This window comes from Melanaphis sacchari, unplaced genomic scaffold (genome assembly GCF_002803265.2).
Source record: "Melanaphis sacchari strain LSU unplaced genomic scaffold, SCAv2.0 Contig91_pilon_pilon, whole genome shotgun sequence".
Classification (NCBI taxonomy): domain Eukaryota; kingdom Metazoa; phylum Arthropoda; class Insecta; order Hemiptera; family Aphididae; genus Melanaphis; species Melanaphis sacchari.
In genome coordinates this window covers 375,496-395,367 of record NW_020271649.1, presented here as the reverse complement: position 1 = coordinate 395,367, position 19,872 = coordinate 375,496, and the positions used below count along the sequence as shown (strand labels likewise).

Genomic DNA, 19,872 nt, shown 5'->3' with positions numbered 1-19,872 from the left:
CAGAATGTCCGTTTTGAACGGTACTGCAGAATGTGTGAAAACGCTGAATGTTTTTACTTACGAATTAGATGATACGCGATGTTCTGAAATCGTGAAAATACAACCTTTTCTGCTAAATTATTAGCACACGCGTTCGAGTTAGTTGAATTTTTTGCGAACCAACGGTTAACAATAGAATTTCGATACCTGTCGAACAAATACATGCTAATTGTATAGCTAATTATTGGCATAGAGAAAATTCTAATATTTTTTTATTTTTGGTATGTATGGGGTAGTTGAAGATATATGCCTATAGCCCCCCCATCTAATTTATAGTGCGCGGAGACGAGTGTGCATGGTTCATGTGTGGTTGTGGCGACGGCCGCGGTGGTGTTAGAACTCTCCTTTTTATCAACTTAAAATAAATTATTAATAAAAAATGAGAAACTACTTAAAAACAAATTCATCGACCATTTCTATTGTTAAATTGATTGTAAATTAGTTTTTTATATTCAACTTTTAAATAAATTCTAATAAATTTTAAAATTATTTTAGTAACGATACTTAAGAGGCAAATCAATGTTTATTTAGTTTAATTAAAACGTTTATTATTTTAAAGCACATAAATAACTAACAGCATACAGAATGATTTGAAAAAAATTGTTAAATAGATTTTGAAACACAGTTATTAAAAAATATTATTATTAATTTTTTCAAATACAGTAGAAACTTGTTTAACCGTCAGTGTCGGGACCTGGACGATGGTTAATAGAAATTTTTCAATAAACGTATTTGTATATATTTTACAAAGTGATTCGCAGACAAAAATTAAATGTTATAAATAATTAATACTAATAATATATAACTATTTTGAGGCATGAGCTTTATGAGCGGACATGTATCGTATTTTACAAAGTAAGACTTGCGTTGCATTTGCCTTCTCTTTTGCACATTAAGCATTTTGATAACGTTGTTTCTGTTTCTGAGTGGCTAGTTGGCAGTTTTAAGACAGTTTTTTGATGGTGATCGATGACAGATACAGAAAGTGACGGTAAATCAAGTGACAGTTAAATAAGTTTCTACTGTACTAATTTATTTGATTTTAGATGAAGCGGTGAATTGGTCTTCATCTTGAGTTTGAGTGTTTGTGTGTGTGTGGGGGGGGGGGGGGGGGGGGGGTGGTGGGGGGGGGGGTGTGGGGGGGGGGGGGGGGGGGGGGGGGGGGGATTCTGGTAAATTATACCTAATTGATAACTTGAGAAATTAAAAATAAAAAATTTCCTGTTTTTCGAAATAACCGAGAAAAAAAATTTGCAAAAAATTAAATAAACTTACTGTATTACTGACATAGACTGTCTCCACTTAGAATGGTTTTTTTTTAAAAAACAATTTGTACATTGTTGAATTCAAATTTAACACATCCAATGCAGTAAGTCAGTCACTCAACACTTAAAAAAAATATATCAGAAAGGTTAGTCACTTGCTGACCTTATTTTTTGAATACTCATCAATTTTTTTAAAATTAAATCCCAAAGATATAAATGATTATAAGAGGAAAATATATTGTAATCAGATTTAAAGAGGAAGAAAACAAATATTTTATATAATATAAACACTTACATACACACATAATTATTAATAATATGTGCAATGTGTAATTTTAAATTTGCATAGTTCAATATAACATAATGTATCCCAATAATATTTTTAATTAAAATTATAAATAATTTTTTTTTAGGCTCTATAAAATAATAATATATTGATAAAATATAAATACCAACAATTAAAAACACATAATTCGATAGTATATAAATAATTATATTTTTCATCCGTACATTTCATATGAATGCAATATTTATAATAATATAACAATTTCTTTAACAGAATAGATATTAAAGAAACCCTAAGCCGTAGTAGTAAAAGTGTAATAACGTATCGCTAAAAAAAAAAAAAATTAAAAAAAAAACACGAAGTACTTGTAATATATATTTTGAATGTAAAAAATAACGTGAAAAAAGACATTTGTGTTCCAATAATGAAACCATACAAAATAATGCATTATAATTTTGTAATTTGAAATAATAGTTTGCATTCTTCTTTTACTTTAAGACCAGAGACCATAATCAGATTTTAAATTAGAGAAACAAAAAATAAATGTCTGTGTTCCAGCTATTTAGGCAGTATTATTTTGCATCCTGTAAATAAATAAAATAAACATTATTAATTATAACTATTTGAACAAATATTAAATACGAGTAATATTTTAATAAAATGAAACCAGATAATGAAAATTAATTTCACAAATAGTTAATAATATATAAAAATTAATTTATATTCTACAGATGATTAATGAAAAAGAAAATTTTTATTAACTGGTGAACTTTAATATGTTATGAAAACATTTATTTTATAGATTTAATATTATTATTTGAATAAATAATAAAAATTTATAATAAACTACAGAGGAATACAGTTAAATAGTATTAGAAATTTTTTAATTTTAGATTTTGAAAGTTTTAAATTTTATATAAATATAAAAATTGAGTAAAAGCGTATCACTTTTTGACAAGGATTATTTTTCATAAAAACTCTTGCTTTATTTGATTAAATAGAACCTTTCCAAAATTTTCTTTTAATTTATTTACTTATTTAATAAGTCTTGTTCTTGTGAACCTAACATTTCCATAGATTATTAATAATGTAGTTATATTTGTAAATTAAAGTTTATATTTTTTTGTCAGTTTTTATTACCATACAATACAATAAATTTTATTATGTTTTGTTTATTCGCATCAATTGGTACATAATCAAAATATATAAAAACCTCATAACAGCAAGTTACTTATATGGGTGTATTATACCATGATAAACTAGATTAACTAGTCCGTGGTTCTCAACTGATGTGTCGCGTGAAGTACTAATATTAAATAACACAAAATTAACAACAAAAAAAAAGATCTTTTTTTATATTATATCAATGGGCTGCCTAGGTTAGTGTGTCATCATTTTTATGAATCTAAATAAAGGTGTTGTCATACAAAAAAAATTAAGAACCACTGAACCAGACATTATAAAATAATTCATGATTTTGTGTTGATTCAAAATAAACTATATAAGTTTAATTACAAAAAGTGAAAGCAATTCATTATAAAGACACTTTTTTTTAATTACTAACAATATTCATAGTAAAAAATCAAAACCAAGAAAGCTTAAACAATCTTAATTATTCAAATAACAGAACAAAATCTAAATAAATTTCATAGAATACGTAAAAGTAACAATTACTTACACCATGTAATTAAAAAATGAACGGAAATGGTGTGTTCATAGGAGCTTGCTGTTGAGACTGCTGTTGGGCTTGTTGTTGTTGATTTCTAGATTGGTCCCATTCTAATTTTGGGTCAAATGTCATTTGTCCAGGACCATGATGATTTGAAGCTAAAAGGTGATGGGATTGTTGTTCCAAGTGACCATTTGCAGCAAACAATGGCATTGTTTGCATCATGGCTGTATGGTGATTCATATTGGCACCCGTAAGGTGTTCAGTGGACTAAAGAAAAAAATAAAATGTGGGTTATTCATAGATAAAACTTAGTTGATGTTAACAATATACTCATAATATTTTATGAAATTTGTCACAAAAAGCATACGGTGTCTGCATAATTAGTAATACAATCTTAATAGTAAAAACAATAATAATTTTTAAAAACAAATCTAATATACAAATAAAATTATGTAATTATTATGTATATCTAGTCTTAGTAACATCATAAGGCGTGTTTTTTTAAAACTATTATTTTTAGAGCCTAAGTTTAACTTTTGTAGCTCAAAATAAATAATTAATCATGTTTTTTAAATTTACAAATTTATATTTACCTGGTAGGTATCGAATAAATTATGTTCATCCACCATAGGTCTTGGTCCAAGTGGAAAATTAACAGGTGGTGGTGGAGGGGTTCGGAAAAGGTCATGATGAGCCCAATGCATTTTCATGTCTGACCAATTTGCATGTTGTTGTTGATGAGGATTTTCTCCAATTAGATTTTGCTTCCATGCCCGTTCAGTACCAATTGGTTTAGGGGGAGCTTTTCGTTCATCAAGATTGGGTGACATATTTGGTGGGCTAGCAGTTGCTTCCATTCCAGCAAACATTTCTGCATTGCCATTAACTGGGTGTAAAGCAGGTCGTCCAAATGGAGGAGGAGGTTGATTAATAAAATGAGTCCAACGATTAGGATTGTTGGGTGCAACTCTTAAATTTGGTAATTGTTGATGATACTTTTGTTGAAATGGCATAACATTGGGTACCATAGGAGGTTGAAGAAAATTTTGGGGTACTTGATTATTGTAGACTTGTTGAGGCTGAACCATATTTTGGTTAGATTTAATAGTAGCAAAGTCTGGTGCTCGTGGATTTAATCTTGAACGTTCAACATTTATTTGTGTTGACTGATGAGTTTGATCAGAAATGTATGGATGTTGAGATTGTGTGTGGTAAGGTTCTGATTGAGGTTGTTGAACAGTCGGTTGAATACCTGTATTACTATTGTATTGTGTGACTGGAGAGGTCATAGGGGGTGTCGTGGTACGACTACCGTTTGTACTTCCAGTATTTCCACCACCAGTTTTGGAAGAAATTGGTGAAGATAATCCAGCTCCTCGATAACCTGGTGCTTTTGATGCATCAGCCATTGGTGTGTCTGTTTCTAAATATTTTTTAGGTTGACCAATCGTTCCTATTGATGGGGTAACAACTGGAATATGATTACCCCCGGTAAACGTAACACTTGGTTTTTGTCCTCCACATTCTCCTTCTCTACCCCACATTGTTTGAACAGAAATCTAAAGAAAGTTATAATGTAAATTAATACTTGCATAGATAATAAAAAAATGTTATATATATATAGATGTATTTATTTATTTATACCTTAGAAAATGAATCAAATAATGAATATTCTGAAGCATCCACAATTTGAGGTTTGATTTGTGGATGAGGTGGTAATGGAGCACTGCTCACCATTGGTGACACAATAGCAACTGGATGATGAGTAATAGATGATGATTCTTGTTGTGGTTTAGGTTGAGCAAGAGGTAAAGCATTGGTAGATTTGGTCACAACAGTTAATGCAGGAGCTGATACACTTCCTGTTGTAATAGGTGTTACAGATACAGTAACAGTAGCAGCAGTTGATGGAGCTACAGAAACAGTTTGAACAACTTTTGAAGGAGCAGGTGGTTGAAGTTGTTGAGAAGGTTTAGAAACAGAATCTGAAGAAGATATTATGGCATTCGTATAGGACATTGTAGGTTTGACAGTACTTGTTATCTTCTTTTCGCCTGCAAGAAAATAATATTCTAAGGTTGAAAACATAATTTACAGACTTATCACCTAATATTTTATTTAGAAAAATTATAAACTGTAGTTATCTAACTAGCTGTTGAAAAAAAATAAAACAAATTATAATTTTTTTAAAACAAAATTAGGTATTTTTGTGTTATTTAAGCTAACACTACTAGCTTTAATTTTACAACCCAGACTATCATTACCATACCCAATATAATTTAATTGTTACAGAATTATACTGTCAACAGATTTAAACATAGAGTCAAATAAATAGAAAAGTATCCTAAATTTAATAAACTGTTGGATTACTAAAAAAAGAGCATCAATTAATTTGAATGTAATTATTTAATCATTATCAGTATAATCACTTTTCTCCTGAAAGGTTAACGAAAAATTCAACTATTGAAAAATTATTAGGTTACATTTGTTAATAATCAAATATGCGTTAATTACCTGCAGCAACAGCAGCAACAGTAGGTCGAGGTCCATTGACAGTGATTGTGGGCTTAATGGTCATAGAAGCAACAATCGCTATAAAAAAGAATAAATACATTTATTAATAATGTTCTATTATGTACTATATTAACTACTTACATGGAGCAGATGTAAGTTTAGAGGTAGCTGCTACAATTGTTGTTGGTTGACTAACAACAGGTTTTTGAGGTAATGCCGCAGCTGCTGCTGTTTTAGCTTTAGCGTTGTTCTTAAAATAAAATAAAATTATAAATAATTATTCAAATGTAATAATTAACTAAATTACCACTGATTTATCCCAAGCACTAGTGACTTTAGGATTTTTTGCGATAACACTCATAATATTCACTTCTGGATCTTTGATCAGCATAGCAATTAAATCATGAGCTTGTTTAGTAACATCTGTTGATCCTCTATAAAAAATATTTTAATAATTGTTGTTAAATTTAAGTTTTATTGCTATTTAAAATTATGATTGTTTACTAACTTTATAGTAATTATTCTTTCTCCTTGTCCTTTACTTTGATTATCCACTTCAATTAGTGCTCCTGTTGAAGCTCTTATGGCATTTATATTACTTCCACCACGTCCAATTACACGACTAATTGCATTTAATGGCACAGATACTTTTTTACTTCTATAAGGTGAGGCAAGGTACCGAGTTCTAACAACTTCTTTCCATCCTTCTTCACGTCCTCGAGTTTGCTTTACAGGACTAACATTAGTAGTTTTAGCACCAACATGAGTATATTCTTCAGCTCTGGAAAATAATAAAATAAAATAAATGATTTAAGAATATATTGTAATAAATTTAATCAATATCATACGGATGCTGTTTTTTATGCTTAACAAGGAAGTTTTCACTTCCTGTAGCTTCAAAATCTTCACGTGCAGCAGGATTCTGTGTTGATTCAAATACCATATTATTGACAACTTTGTTACTTCCTTTGTAATTATTCACTTTTACAGATTCTTTGCGGGAACTATTTGTAAGATTATTATTTGGCTGTTGAACTTTTGTTTTAGGTTGTGCATTTTTAGTGACAATTTGAGGTATAACCTCAGTTTTGGTGGGAGGTGATGTACTAGTAGCAATTTTACTTTGAGTTGAACTGACTTGATTTTTCTTCTCCTAAAAATAAAATTCAATATTAAATTTGTTATAATTAATCTTAAACATGCTCAAAGTATGTTAATAATACCAACCTTATTTGATTTAGTTTGAGAGGAATTTACTTTAGCTGCATTTGTTTGAGTAGCAGCTGAATTAGTAGTTAATTTAGCATTGGTAGTGGATGAAGCTGTTTTTACTTCTACTGTGGCTTCCTTTCCTTTTTTCTTTTTATCTTTTTTATTGGCAGATGCAATTTGAGTTTGGGCAACTACTCGAGCAGCAGCAGCAGCAGCAGCAGCATTTTTAGCATCTGTACTACTACAACTCCCTTGGCTGTTGGCATCAATGCCACTATCACCTTCTTCAACATCTGCCGATATTACACTACTCAGTACAGTAACTTTGCCTTTCTTTTTTAAATCAACTTTTTTCTTCATTTCAACCAATACTATAAAAACATATATTTATACAATTATTTTATATATTTCTATATTGATAAATAATATTCATTTTACCTGCAACAGGAACTTCTTCTTCTTCATCTTCTTCCTCCTCCTCCTCTTCATCAACTTCTTGTCCGTCATTTTTTTCTTCTGTTTCTTCCTCCAATTTTTTACCACTTTTGGCTTGTTTTTTCTTTTTCTTTTTCATTTTTCTACGAGCAGCAGAAGCTTTTTTTAGTTCTTCCTTAGTCTTTTCCATATCAAGTTCTTCTAGCAAAATAGAAGCATTTTTATTGGCTCTAGCTGCTTGTTGATCTTTTGATATCCGAATTGCAATCATACAATCATGACATTTATCAATAGACTCCTTTAATATAATAATGAAATCATGAAATAATTTTAATTAAAAATATTTGATAAGAATATATAATAACTACATACTTTATCACTCAATGTAGTAAGGAATCGCGTCATTTCTTGATCACTTGGAAACTGTGATACATGGTTAACCATCCACCTTACTACTTTGACATGACCTTTTCGAAATGCAGCCATTAAACAGGTAACTTTTCTATTATCTTGGGAATCAATATTGGCACCAACTTTATAGAGTAATTCAATTACACCTAAATGACCACCATTGGCAGCTAACCATAAAGGAGAATTTCCTTTTTTATTCTTTACTTCCACATATGCATTTCTACAACAATAAATTCAAATGAAGTATTAACATTTATTTATTTGGATTAATGTTTATATTACACATACTTTTCTAATAATAGTTCTACAAATCGTACATGACCCTTGTCAGCTGCTATTGTGAGAGCAGTATCACGAGAAGATGGCACTGGATTAGCATTAACATCAGCTCCTTTATCAATTAATACTCTACCAACTTCAACATAGCCACCACTAGCTGCCTCCATCAAAGGTGTTAAACCAGTCTAATAAGAAGAATATTTATGTTAAATAAATAAGAAATAAATAAGAAATAAATAAGAAATAAGAAGATATATTTACTTTAGCTCTATGTTCTACATTGGCTTTTCGGTCTAATAATAATGAGACTACTTCATGTCTGCCTTGGAAACATGCTAATGTAAGTGCAGTGTTACGATTTGTTTCAATTTGAGCATTTATATCACTGCCCATGTCTAATAGTAATTTAACAGCAGCTAAAAAATAATTCAACATATTAAGTATAAGCAATAAACTTTTAGAATACTAAATGTACTAACCTGTATGTCCATTCATAGCAGCTAACATTAAAGGAGAAATTCCCAACTTGGAACCAGTTCGAGAGTTTATCTCAGCTCCATTACTCAATAATAATTTTATAATGTTTACATAACCACCAGAAGCTGCTAAACTTAAAGGGGTATAATCTGAAACATTTCTATGTTCTTTGTTTGCTCCTCTTTGAAGCAATAGATCACAAACCTAAATTAAGTTAAAATTAAATTACACAAATCTTAAAATATATTTTAGTGTATATGTTTTTACCTCATAACGGCCACCAGAACAAGCTAAAGATAGAGGTGTATCTTTTGTTCGTTCCGACTGTGCTTCCATATTAGCTACATTACTCAGGAGAATTTCAACGATTTTCTCAAAACCTCCTGTAGCAGCTAATATTAGAGGTGTAAATCCTTTCTTGTCTCTGTGTTCAATATTTGCACCTCGGACTAATAAAAGTTTAACTAATTCTTCATGTCCACCAGCACACGCAACTGTTAGAGCTGTATCATGGTTGCTCTCTGTTTGTGAATCTACATTGATACCATATGATATGTCCGCATCACTACCATATGATTCTCCAGTAGTCGCGGAGAATCCTGAAAAATGAAAATTTAATAATTAGTTTATTATATAAATTTACTAGTTAAATTATTGCAACAATATTCTCAGATATTCTCTTACTGGAGCTAGCGACATCCGATTGGGCAACAGAATTTGATGCTGGGGTGTTATTTGATCCAGATTGGGGGGCTGAACTTGGTGGCTGGGGCCGAACTTGATAGCGCGCCTTTTTACCTTTATTTGTAGTAGTTGTCATAGCAGTAGTTGTTGATGTAGTTGTTGCAGAACGCTTATTTGATGTCACTGACTCTGATGGTGTTTGGGTAGCAGCAGCAACTTGCGTAGGAACACAGTTGATCAATGTAGGTACTGTTGAAGTAGTAGGTTGTGACGTTGTTGTTTCATCTAAAATTATTTTATAAGTCTTAATAATTATATTTTGACTATTTTATAATATAATATATTATTTAATTCAAAAGTAACTAAAAAATAAAAACCATGATTTATATTTAAGTTTATTTTATTTTATAAAATGTAAGTAAAAAATTGTTTTAAAAATATTAATATAATGATTTATATAAACTTAATTTACATTAGAACAGCCTTGAAGTATTAAAACATGTATGCATGACCAGGTTATATACTTAGGTTATTTTTATATTTAATATTTTAAGAAACGATTATAATCTCAAAAACTAAAATGGTTTTTATACATCTAAATCAAAAAGCCACAAATCTCCATCATTTAAATTTCATAAAAAATGAAATTAATATAGATAAAACACTAATAATTAGAACAATAGATTTGAAATATATTATTTTTACTTTTAAAAAAACAAGAACTCACCCAAACTAAGCTGAGAAACTGCACCTGCAAAATTAGCTATATCCATAGATGATAAATTTTTGATTCTAAAATCAATAGAAGTTTGATTTTGAACATAATTCTGAAACAAAAATATAAATATAGAAATAAAATAAAATAATATTAAATTTAAAATAATTTACTTTAAATGATTGAGAAGAAAAAGTACTGCTTAATCCAGATTCAGAAGAATTGATATTGCAACGGTGGTTTTGAATTTCCTTTTGAAGTCGTTCATCTATATTAGGTACTTTAAAGTTTAAATAATAAATGACAAAATTTATCAAAAAAGGTATTCTTTAAAACTTACAGTTTGATATATCCTCAAGTGTAAGTGGTGATTCCCTAACTAAATTTTCTAAAATTTCTGCATCAATACAGTTTAAAGCTTTAAAGTCAATTCGAGTATTAAGATCACTAGGTAATGGCAACAAACCAGTTGTACCATGTGGTAAACTGTCGTGTAAAGCTCCAGACAGTGGCAATAAATTTTTCACCATATTATCTGGAATTTGTAGGTCTTTACGAACTTTTAATAGGTGTTCACTCATTAAAGAACTAATCATTAATTCTTTAAGGTTGGCATGTCCACTATCATTTGCATCACGTTTAGCAGTTTGCTCTTCACAAAATTTGATCATACGAGCTGCTAATTCTTTATCACAACCATCACCTGAATGTCTTTCAATAAACTAAAATTTAAAAATTAAATATACAATTAATATTAAATTAATTAGTTTCAATGCATCTTAATTTTAATAAAAGTTTTATAAGTTGTAACCTGATTAAACATTTAACCCAAAAACCTATATCATCTTCAAGTAAAAATACATACTTCGGCTTTAAATTGTGGTTTCATTGCTGCAACTCCTGCCATTACTCCTCTAGCATAATTGGCATCTAATGTTGCTTGAGTAGCTTCATTAAGACTTGTCATTCCTGTAAGTGGCTGAGCTGGTTTCTTTTTAAATTTGGCTTTGATTTTAGGTCTATCACTAATAGCAGTTGTTTGAACTACATCAGAACTAGCAGATACAGGTTGGCTAGGGTTAGTTTTTGATGCTTCTCCCATTTTATTTGAACCTACAGATGTATTACTTGTTGACGATTCTGTTGAAATATTTTTAATATAAAATAAAGAATTATTGATCATTACTATTAAGCATTTCTGATAAAATGTGTGTAATAATCTTAAAATAATGATTACTTAGATAATTTTTAATTACCTGAATTTGAACCATTAGATGAAGTGCTGGAATCTAAAACACCAGGTGATGATGCTGATAACGGAGGAGGCGTTGTCATTAATGTAACCATTGAAAGACTTCCATTTTCTTTTAACTCTTGTTCAACTCTCTATAAAAAATATACATAAACAAGTACATTTAATTACTTTCAAAATATAAACCTTCAGGTATTTTATTTTTCTGATTTTGTTAAATAAGTATTTAAGTAGTTGATATATGATATAATAGTATTGATTTTAAAATCAATGCTAATAGGTATTAAACAAGGCTTTTATATTCATAAACAAATGAAATAAAAATAAAACTTCTAAATGATGTACTTACTTTAAGATCTTCAGCTATTTGTTGCCTTTTAAATAATTGTTGTTCAATTGCAGCTGTATTAATAAGTGGTTTGGAAGTAGTAGGAGCACTGGCTTTGACATTATTTTCTTTAGGTAATTGAATTTTAAACTAAAAAATTAAAAACCAAAATAAATTTTGTTTATAACAATTTAAAATAAATCTAATTAACAAGCATGTGTTTACTTGAACATCACTAGAAGAACTATTGGGTGAATTAAGTTGTGCTTTCCTTATCATAGCTTTTTGTATGCAAGAATTGGCATTATGTTTGGCATTAGGTCCATAACTTTCTACTATTCTACCAGCTATGGCATGTGCCTTAGACATAACCTGCACTTCAGATAAAGGAGATTCATCAATTGGCATATCTTCAGCAGGAGTAGTAGGTACAGGTGACACAGGAGGAGTTAACATAACTGAATGCGGATAATCTAATAACAATTTAACAACATTGGTATGACCGCCTTTGGCTGCCTCTATAACCATGGTTGAGTTGTCTTTTAGTTTATGGAAAGGGTCAGCTGAATGAGCAAGCAGTAGTTCAACAACTGAAAGGTGACCTCCAGCACAGGCAAGTGATAAAGGTGTATGGTCGTTATTGGCAGTGACTCTATTTATATCAGCAGCTTTAGATATTAGGAATTGAACAGTACATAAATGGCCAGCTCTACATGCTTTCATTAAAGGTGTACGTCCTCCTTCAGATTCATGTTCCTGATAAAAATAATATTTATATAATTTAAATTATGTATAAATACGAAATATACTCACAAGATTAGCACCAAACTGAAGTAATAAGTCAGCAACATCTGTATGGCCATTTTCACATGCATAAGTCAGTGCTGTATCAGCTGATGTAGTTTGTGCATGAACATCTGCACCACATTCTAAGAGGTATCGTACCAAATCTATATGTCCTTCTTGAGCTGCTTCCATAAGAGGTGTTGATGCTCCAAGCTCCAAAATCGCACCATTTTTTATTAGGAAATCAGCTACATCTAAAAATCCTCCACAACATGCCAAGGTCAGAGCAGTCTCTTGAGTCTCTTCAGTCTGTGCATTTATATTTGCTCCTACATAACAAACTCTCAATTAATATTTCTTGAAATAAAAATTTTATTATGGTATTAATTATTAACAATTATAGTCTTCGATATACATTCATTTTAAAAACTGAATAAAATTATCCTTCTCAAAATATTGATTTAATTATAATTAAACTACAGCACTACTCCCTCATAAATACAAATTAAATAAGACCATAAAATGACTTGTTAATTTTAAAAATATGTATTACAACATCATTTATAACTTCAAAATCTGTTAACGTTTTTGAATATATTTTTTTTTACATAATTTCTTATCCAATAAAACATTTATACTTTTTAGAATGACAAATGCAATTATAATTTCATATCACGAGCAGAATACTTTTAGAAGTATTTCAATACTTAATTAATAATTTATGAATTATAAGTATTTTAAGTTTAAGTGAGCAGAATGGAGTGGTATAGGGTACAAATATTGGTCACACAAGTTTTAAAATAACTTATAAATCACTCGATCAAATTTCAATTTTTAAGTATCAAATATTCCAAAATTTATATTGCTTAGTAATAATATATGTATATAACAAAAAACTTAAAAAATACATTATTTTTTTTAAAAGAATCAGCCTATAGATAAATATAGATTCATAAAATAATTTAATTTTACGTTACAAGGCACACAATAAATAATATTAGTAAAAAAAATTCTTTAGACTTTTGTATCAACATAATTTTTACTTTAAATTTGTAGTTTTTGCTTAAATGTTAATCTTTTTTTGAGCAGCACCTCAAGTTCACATAATAAATTACTGACACAAAAAACTTAAAACTGATAATCACAAAACATTATTGTATTGAGGAAGGAGATAGATAATAACAATTTATCTAAGATAGGAAAAATACCATTTTACTCATTGTTTAGTTGTTATACTGAAAAATGAAATCATAATATATTATAGAATAAAACAAAATAAGAAAATAAGCGTATTTTGTTTGTATCAACTAAAAACATGACAAAATGGTTTCCAAAATTTAGTTTGGCATGAACCAAAAATTGTACTTAATTTGAGGAAACAAAAAAAAAAATTAATTTAATTGAAAATGTCTCCTGGAACTATAAATGAAATATCAAATATTTTATGAAAAATAAAAGAAAAAACAGCCAACAATTTTTAACCCGAGACTGAAAGAAAAGAACAAAATTAATTTCAAATTAATAAATCTTACGTTGAGTTAAAAATAAATAGCTATATCCATCTTGTTCTGAAAATTATCTTAGCTAAGATACAAAAAAAAAAAAAAAATGTATTTAATTAGAAGTAGGTACACATACATTTCATTGCATATATTTCTTATAAATTAAAAAATTTACTGTAAGTATTTTTTCTGAATAAACTAAGGATTTATTGTTATTGATACTATATAGCCATAAATTTGTAAATTAACTTAAATTAAATAAAAATAATTAAAAATTTACCTTTACTCAACAAAACAGACACCATATCTTCATGACCTTCTCGAGCAGCTTCCATAAGAGGAGTATACCCTTCATCATTGACTTCTTCAATATTGGCTCCACGGTCAATCAACAATAATGCAAGCTCAACATGACCACCACATGCAGCTAAGGTGAGCGGTGACTCAAAACTGTCAGTTGGCATATTAACTTGAGCACCAGAATCTAATAAAAGTCTTGCAACCTCTACATGACCATCCATTGATGCCTCCATTAGTGCAGTATGCATTTCATCTGTTTTATGTTCCTTCAACAAATAATTAAAAAATAGTACATTAATAGTATAAATTAGTTTGAAATCGTAATTTAATTTATAATTAAATTAAAAATTTGAAAAATTACTTGATCAGCTCCTGCAGCTAACAAAAAACGAACCATTTCTAAATGGCCTTTGTAACATGCTAATGTTAAAGCACTTTCTTTAAACTCATTGGAATGAGTATTAATACCAGCCCCATGTTCGAGTAGAATCTATTTAATGAAAATATATTTGTTATTAATTATAATAAAATATTATATTATCTCATTAAGCAAAATGGTGATATTTTAAAAATAAATACTTTTGCCACTGGAACATGCCCAGCACTTGCTGCTTCCATGAGGGGTGTATGTCCATTTTCATTATGATCTTCAACATTAGCTCCATAATTTAAAAGTTCTTTTACAGTATCTACATGACCTCCAGCGCATGCATACATTAATGGCGTATTCCCTGTAAAAAACATATTTGAATTGATGACATTCACATTTATAGTTTATTTAACAACAGTATATAAATATTAAAATTAATATTTGTTTAGAATATATACTAACCTGTGGAAGATAGAGCATTAACAACAGCTCCATGAGCAAGAAGTAGCCTAACAATCTCCACAAATCCAGAAGACGCAGCTTCCATAAGTGGTGTACAATCTCCTTTAATACCCCGATCTTCAACATTAGCTTGCATTGCTAATAAAACCTAAAATATTATTTAAAGGATTTAATTTTAATTTTAAAATATCTGTAAAGAAATTGTATTGTTAAATTGGTTATCTTCGCAATTATTCATATTAAGTCAATATCACTTAAAATATAAAAAAATATAATAGGTTAAATCAAAAATTAAATGTTTAAAGATATCTGACCTGTGCTAATTCGTAATAACCTGCTGAACAGGCAAGGGACAACAAACTTTCACCTTCTTCAGATGTCTCATGGACTGATCGACCTTCTGTTAACAGTTTACGAACAGCTCCAACGTCACCATCATGACATGCTTCGACAAGGGTCCTGAAATTTGATTTGATAATTTTTCGGCTTGTACTAACTGTGGCCTTTATATCCAACATACTTATTATCATTTTTGGTTTCTGCTCTCATCCGTGTCAAAGCTGCTGCCGCCTCGTCTAAAGCACAAGAAACACTATTGGTTAATTTTCGCAGCACTTCAGGGTCTGTGGTGGTCTCAATTGGAACGCCGAGTTTAGTCAGACCTAAACCGCATACGTTTGCACCTGTTAGTTCATTCAAAATAAATCATAGTTTTTTTTAAGGAGAAACCCAAAGTCACCTTAATGTTTTAAAGACCACTTACTTGGTCTAAGCATAGATCCTGCTGCTTGGAGAAGTGCTTCTAATTGACGATGGGTGTCAGGATCTCCTTCTATACTTTGTTCTGTATCTGTATCGTCTGCTGCTATTAGAAAGGTTGAATTTAAATGGTTATTAGGATCTCGACATAATTTCTCTCGATTTATACCAAACCTACCAACCTATAACACAAATTCAAAGTTTATATAAATGCATTGTGTAAATATTTTAAAACAGAGCAAAAAATTATTAACTTAAACAAGTACAAGTTTCAAAGACAATCTTGATATAAGAATTAATTATGAATATTTATTGCAAGTTGCAATACCTAATTTCAAATTTCCTTAAATTAAAATATTAGATACCAATATAATTAGTTCACAAAATAATTTGTTATACTTTTTTCTAATTGTACTATAGATTAAAAAAACTTCATGTTAATTAAAAGTACACTTAAGTTATGATCACTAAAAAAAATTATTCAATCATTATTTGATATTTAATTTTTTTATTGATAAAAATAATTAAGAAAATAAAAATGTATTTAAAGTCCCTACTTTTAACGCAATATTGAATAGAAAATGTATAGTATAATGCATAAATAAAAATATCTAATTAATTTAAATTGCAACAATATTTAAAAATAAACACAATTCAAAAAGTTCTATTTAAAATAATAAAATTTAAAAGTACAGTTGACGCCGCTTATAAGACTCACTTTGGGACCAGCACAAAGTGAGTCTTATAACCGAATGAATCTTATAGGCGAAGTGGAAAAAAAAAATAATTACTTATTTATAAATTTTATTTTACTACATATTTTGCTTTGAGTTTAATACATTAACACATATTACATACTTTATTATTGAATAAATTTAATAATCCCGATAAAAAAACTAAAATTATAATAGGTAAATATTACATATTACGATAACTGTGCAGCCGCCAGATAATCAGTACACTATAATAACAATTATCGTTGCGATAAATGTGAACTTTTATCTGCGATAAAAATTATTATACATTATAAGATACCATCAGAAACTAGAAATAATCAACACAAATATTATTTAATTTTTCAATACCAAATTATTTCTAAATTATAACCAAAAAAGTTTATTTTCTACTATTTATTTTACGAAATTTGAGTCTTATAACCGAAGTGTTGAGTCTTCTAACCGATTTTTTTTTAATGTATTTGGATACGTCCGGATCGTTCCAGACGATTTTGAGTCTAATAAGCGACTGAACCTTATATCTGTGAGTCTTATAAGTGGCGTCTACTGTATTAAAAACAGTAAACTTTTGAGTTTTATCATGTGTAAAATATTAATATTAATTTTCAATAAAAATGAAAATACACAGATTTAATAATATACTAAAGTAGTTAAATAAATGATTTAAAAAATTGTAAATCTATACTTCATAACATAACTTAATAAGACAAAAACATATAATTTATAATACTAAATAGTCTAGCACCGTTTAGAATTAAGGAATGTCCATTTATTTTATTTTAAGATTTGATTCATTCGAAACTAATGATTTAAGTGCGACACCAAACCTTATATCAAGTAAAATTATTTGAAAAATATAAGCATCATTTAAAACTAATTCTATGATATTTTTATGTAAATAGATAATTATGCAAACTACATTATTATCAGTGTATGTCTCCTGATATAAGCTATAAAGAATTTTATTGTTCTAACAATAATTAAATTCTTAATGTTTATTTAAATAAAACTAGGTAAATAGTTAACACAGATTATGGTAATTCTTACGATCCCTTTTCATGAAAAATATTAATTTATAATAAATCAAATAACCATAACATAAAGAAACTACAGGAAAACTCCAGAAGTATAAATATTGATCATAAATGTTATTACAGATAGACCAGAAAAAAAAAAGAAATAATATTAAAAATAATTTTATCAAACAAGGAGGATAATGGATATTACGAAAAACCACTTTTCCTAGTCAAATATTAGATGAAAATAAAAATTGAACGTCCACCAAATTGTTGGTATACAGACCATAGCAGGAATGGAATTGGATGCATATATCACAGTAGGTATCATTAAAATAATTACCAAACAATAGGTAGTCTGCAAAATTTTAATCCGAAAATCGTCGTCGAAAACTCGCAAAAAATCTATCTTTAATTAATAATAAAAAAAAAAAAACATACGCACAACACTTCGACGATCACACGGATCGAAACGATTACACCATGTAGATTTCGGTACACATGTCAATTTTACAGACAATTATTGACAAAAACATGTTAGTCGCGCAATTCTCTGACAGAGACACAAACAAGCCCACACGAGTACACGACTGCTCTAAAACGCGGTGACGTACGTAAGCGGAGTCAACGAGAACAATACAGCGAGGGAGTGGAAGCGGTGGCGGTGGTGGTGGCGACGGTATGTGCCGCGTACATTAGAAAATCTCGATGCGATTGACCCCGGGCCGGCTGGAGGAAAACGAAATAATGAGAATAATACTAATAACCCAAGTCGGTGGACAAAAAAAAACAACCGCACCGACTAACTTCTACACACACAATAATATTATCACAATCATAGTTATTATTATTAACACCGTACGTACTGCACAGTCCTTAACATAATACGTACAACGCCATTGTTATCATACGGAGAGACCGGAGAAGTGTGTAAAAAATTAAAACACACCAGGCTAAGCCACGATAATAACAGCAGTAGGCATGTGGATGACGGGATACACGTTATTATTATTATAATAATAGTAATGTTTTAATTGACGAGAAAATATTTTTGAAATAAGGTACTCTCATACGACAATATATATATTTTTTTTCTAGGTTAGGTTGTCATGCACACACACTCCCCCCTCACCAGGTCCCGACTGGGCGGAAACCAGTTGTGACAAAGGGTGCCCCACGGCTACGGAATGTTGAGGGGGGATCCGATTTTCATGAAAACCCCCGAAAGGTCACGGTGACGTCACTTCGCACAAAAAACCAAAATTATAGTTTAGTTACTCACTGAGCTGTCGACGATTGCGGCGGGGATGACGAAATCAATAGACAAAAATTAAATTCGAAAAAATATTCTACCTATCGCGATACGATTATACGTTTTATTCGTTCCCGTACGTCGGCGGCTTATGAACAATATGAACTAATAATTAAATAATAATTAATAATATTATCACTATCACTACAGTATGAGATATTATAACACTACGATATGCAATATATATTATAATGATAAATGCATACTTCTGATAATTCTTCTTCGGAACCGGACGACCCGGACAAGTACATTTGGTGATCAGGTTCGTCGTACTCGTCGTCTTGGTATTCTGACTCGGAGACGGACTGCAATCTTTTGTCGATGCAATTGTTGTCCGAGGGCTGGACGGGCGTCGGGGGCGTGAACGAGGGGCCGGCTGACGACGGTGCAGCCGTGGCGTTTCCGCCGCTCGATGTCGTGGGTATTTGTTCCATGACGACGACGTTTATCCGGCTCCCTTTGGTGGAAGGCCGACGGTCGCCTTTTTTCTTTAATTTAGCGATTTTTGCGCGGGCGGTCTCAGACACGGCACATACGATACCGCGGACGGCGAACACTAACTAACTACCACTCCAGGAATTACGACGACACGACTGCGACGCGGCACATTAGTGCACCACTCGCGCGGCAATGACCCGTGCTCGACCGCGATATCAATGATCCATCGCGCGCAATACAGTCGTGGTGGTATCACGGAGTGCCCGATAATGAACAAAAAATGTGATATAATTTTTACGGCGAGTGGGCCGGGGGCCGAATATTTTAACGTGAATATTTGCACGAGACACTCACGGAATGAACGGTGTGACCGGACGTGCGTGCGTACAGTCGTTTTGTCGAGGGGTTTACTGACAATTACTTCGTGTCGGCGTTTTTTCACGATGAATTATCAAAAACGAGTGCGGGATTGCGGAAAAATAGTTCGCCATGTCTACGACAGCGACCCCCTCCTTGATCAGATATTTTACTACCGCTGCTGCTGCTACTGCTGTTACTGCTGTTTACTACTATAATACTACTACTACTACGTTACTACTAATACTACTACTACCACCACTA

At 30.3% G+C, this 19,872-nt stretch overlaps 1 protein-coding gene across 8 annotated transcripts; it reads right to left on the bottom strand.

Annotated features, from left to right (window-relative positions):
- Nucleotides 1-1,787: 1,787 nt before the first annotated feature.
- LOC112602917 (ankyrin repeat domain-containing protein 17-like) lies at nucleotides 1,788-19,801 on the bottom strand. Of its 8 annotated transcripts, none has more exons than XM_025351281.1 (34): nucleotides 19,020-19,801; nucleotides 15,927-15,930; nucleotides 15,753-15,854; nucleotides 15,510-15,672; nucleotides 15,304-15,448; nucleotides 14,990-15,137; nucleotides 14,737-14,888; nucleotides 14,519-14,647; nucleotides 14,138-14,423; nucleotides 12,383-12,684; nucleotides 11,795-12,325; nucleotides 11,591-11,719; nucleotides 11,246-11,375; nucleotides 10,855-11,129; nucleotides 10,330-10,711; nucleotides 10,163-10,269; nucleotides 10,002-10,101; nucleotides 9,275-9,559; nucleotides 8,858-9,189; nucleotides 8,593-8,794; nucleotides 8,375-8,529; nucleotides 8,123-8,298; nucleotides 7,796-8,054; nucleotides 7,427-7,721; nucleotides 7,004-7,359; nucleotides 6,625-6,929; nucleotides 6,285-6,557; nucleotides 6,084-6,210; nucleotides 5,918-6,026; nucleotides 5,777-5,854; nucleotides 4,907-5,316; nucleotides 3,856-4,821; nucleotides 3,269-3,529; nucleotides 1,788-2,174 (listed from the first exon to the last, which is right to left on the bottom strand). In XM_025351281.1, the coding sequence occupies exons 1-33, from the start codon at nucleotides 19,245-19,247 to the stop codon at nucleotides 3,278-3,280; spliced, it is 7,893 nt and encodes a 2,630-aa protein (XP_025207066.1). In that variant the 5' UTR covers nucleotides 19,248-19,801; the 3' UTR covers nucleotides 1,788-2,174; nucleotides 3,269-3,277. The 8 variants fall into 8 exon arrangements, with proteins under 8 accessions (XP_025207066.1, XP_025207067.1, XP_025207069.1 ...); XM_025351282.1 differs by having other exon boundaries at nucleotides 15,753-15,851; XM_025351284.1 differs by lacking the exon at nucleotides 19,020-19,801 and adding an exon at nucleotides 17,845-17,909.
- Nucleotides 19,802-19,872: the final 71 nt, after the last annotated feature.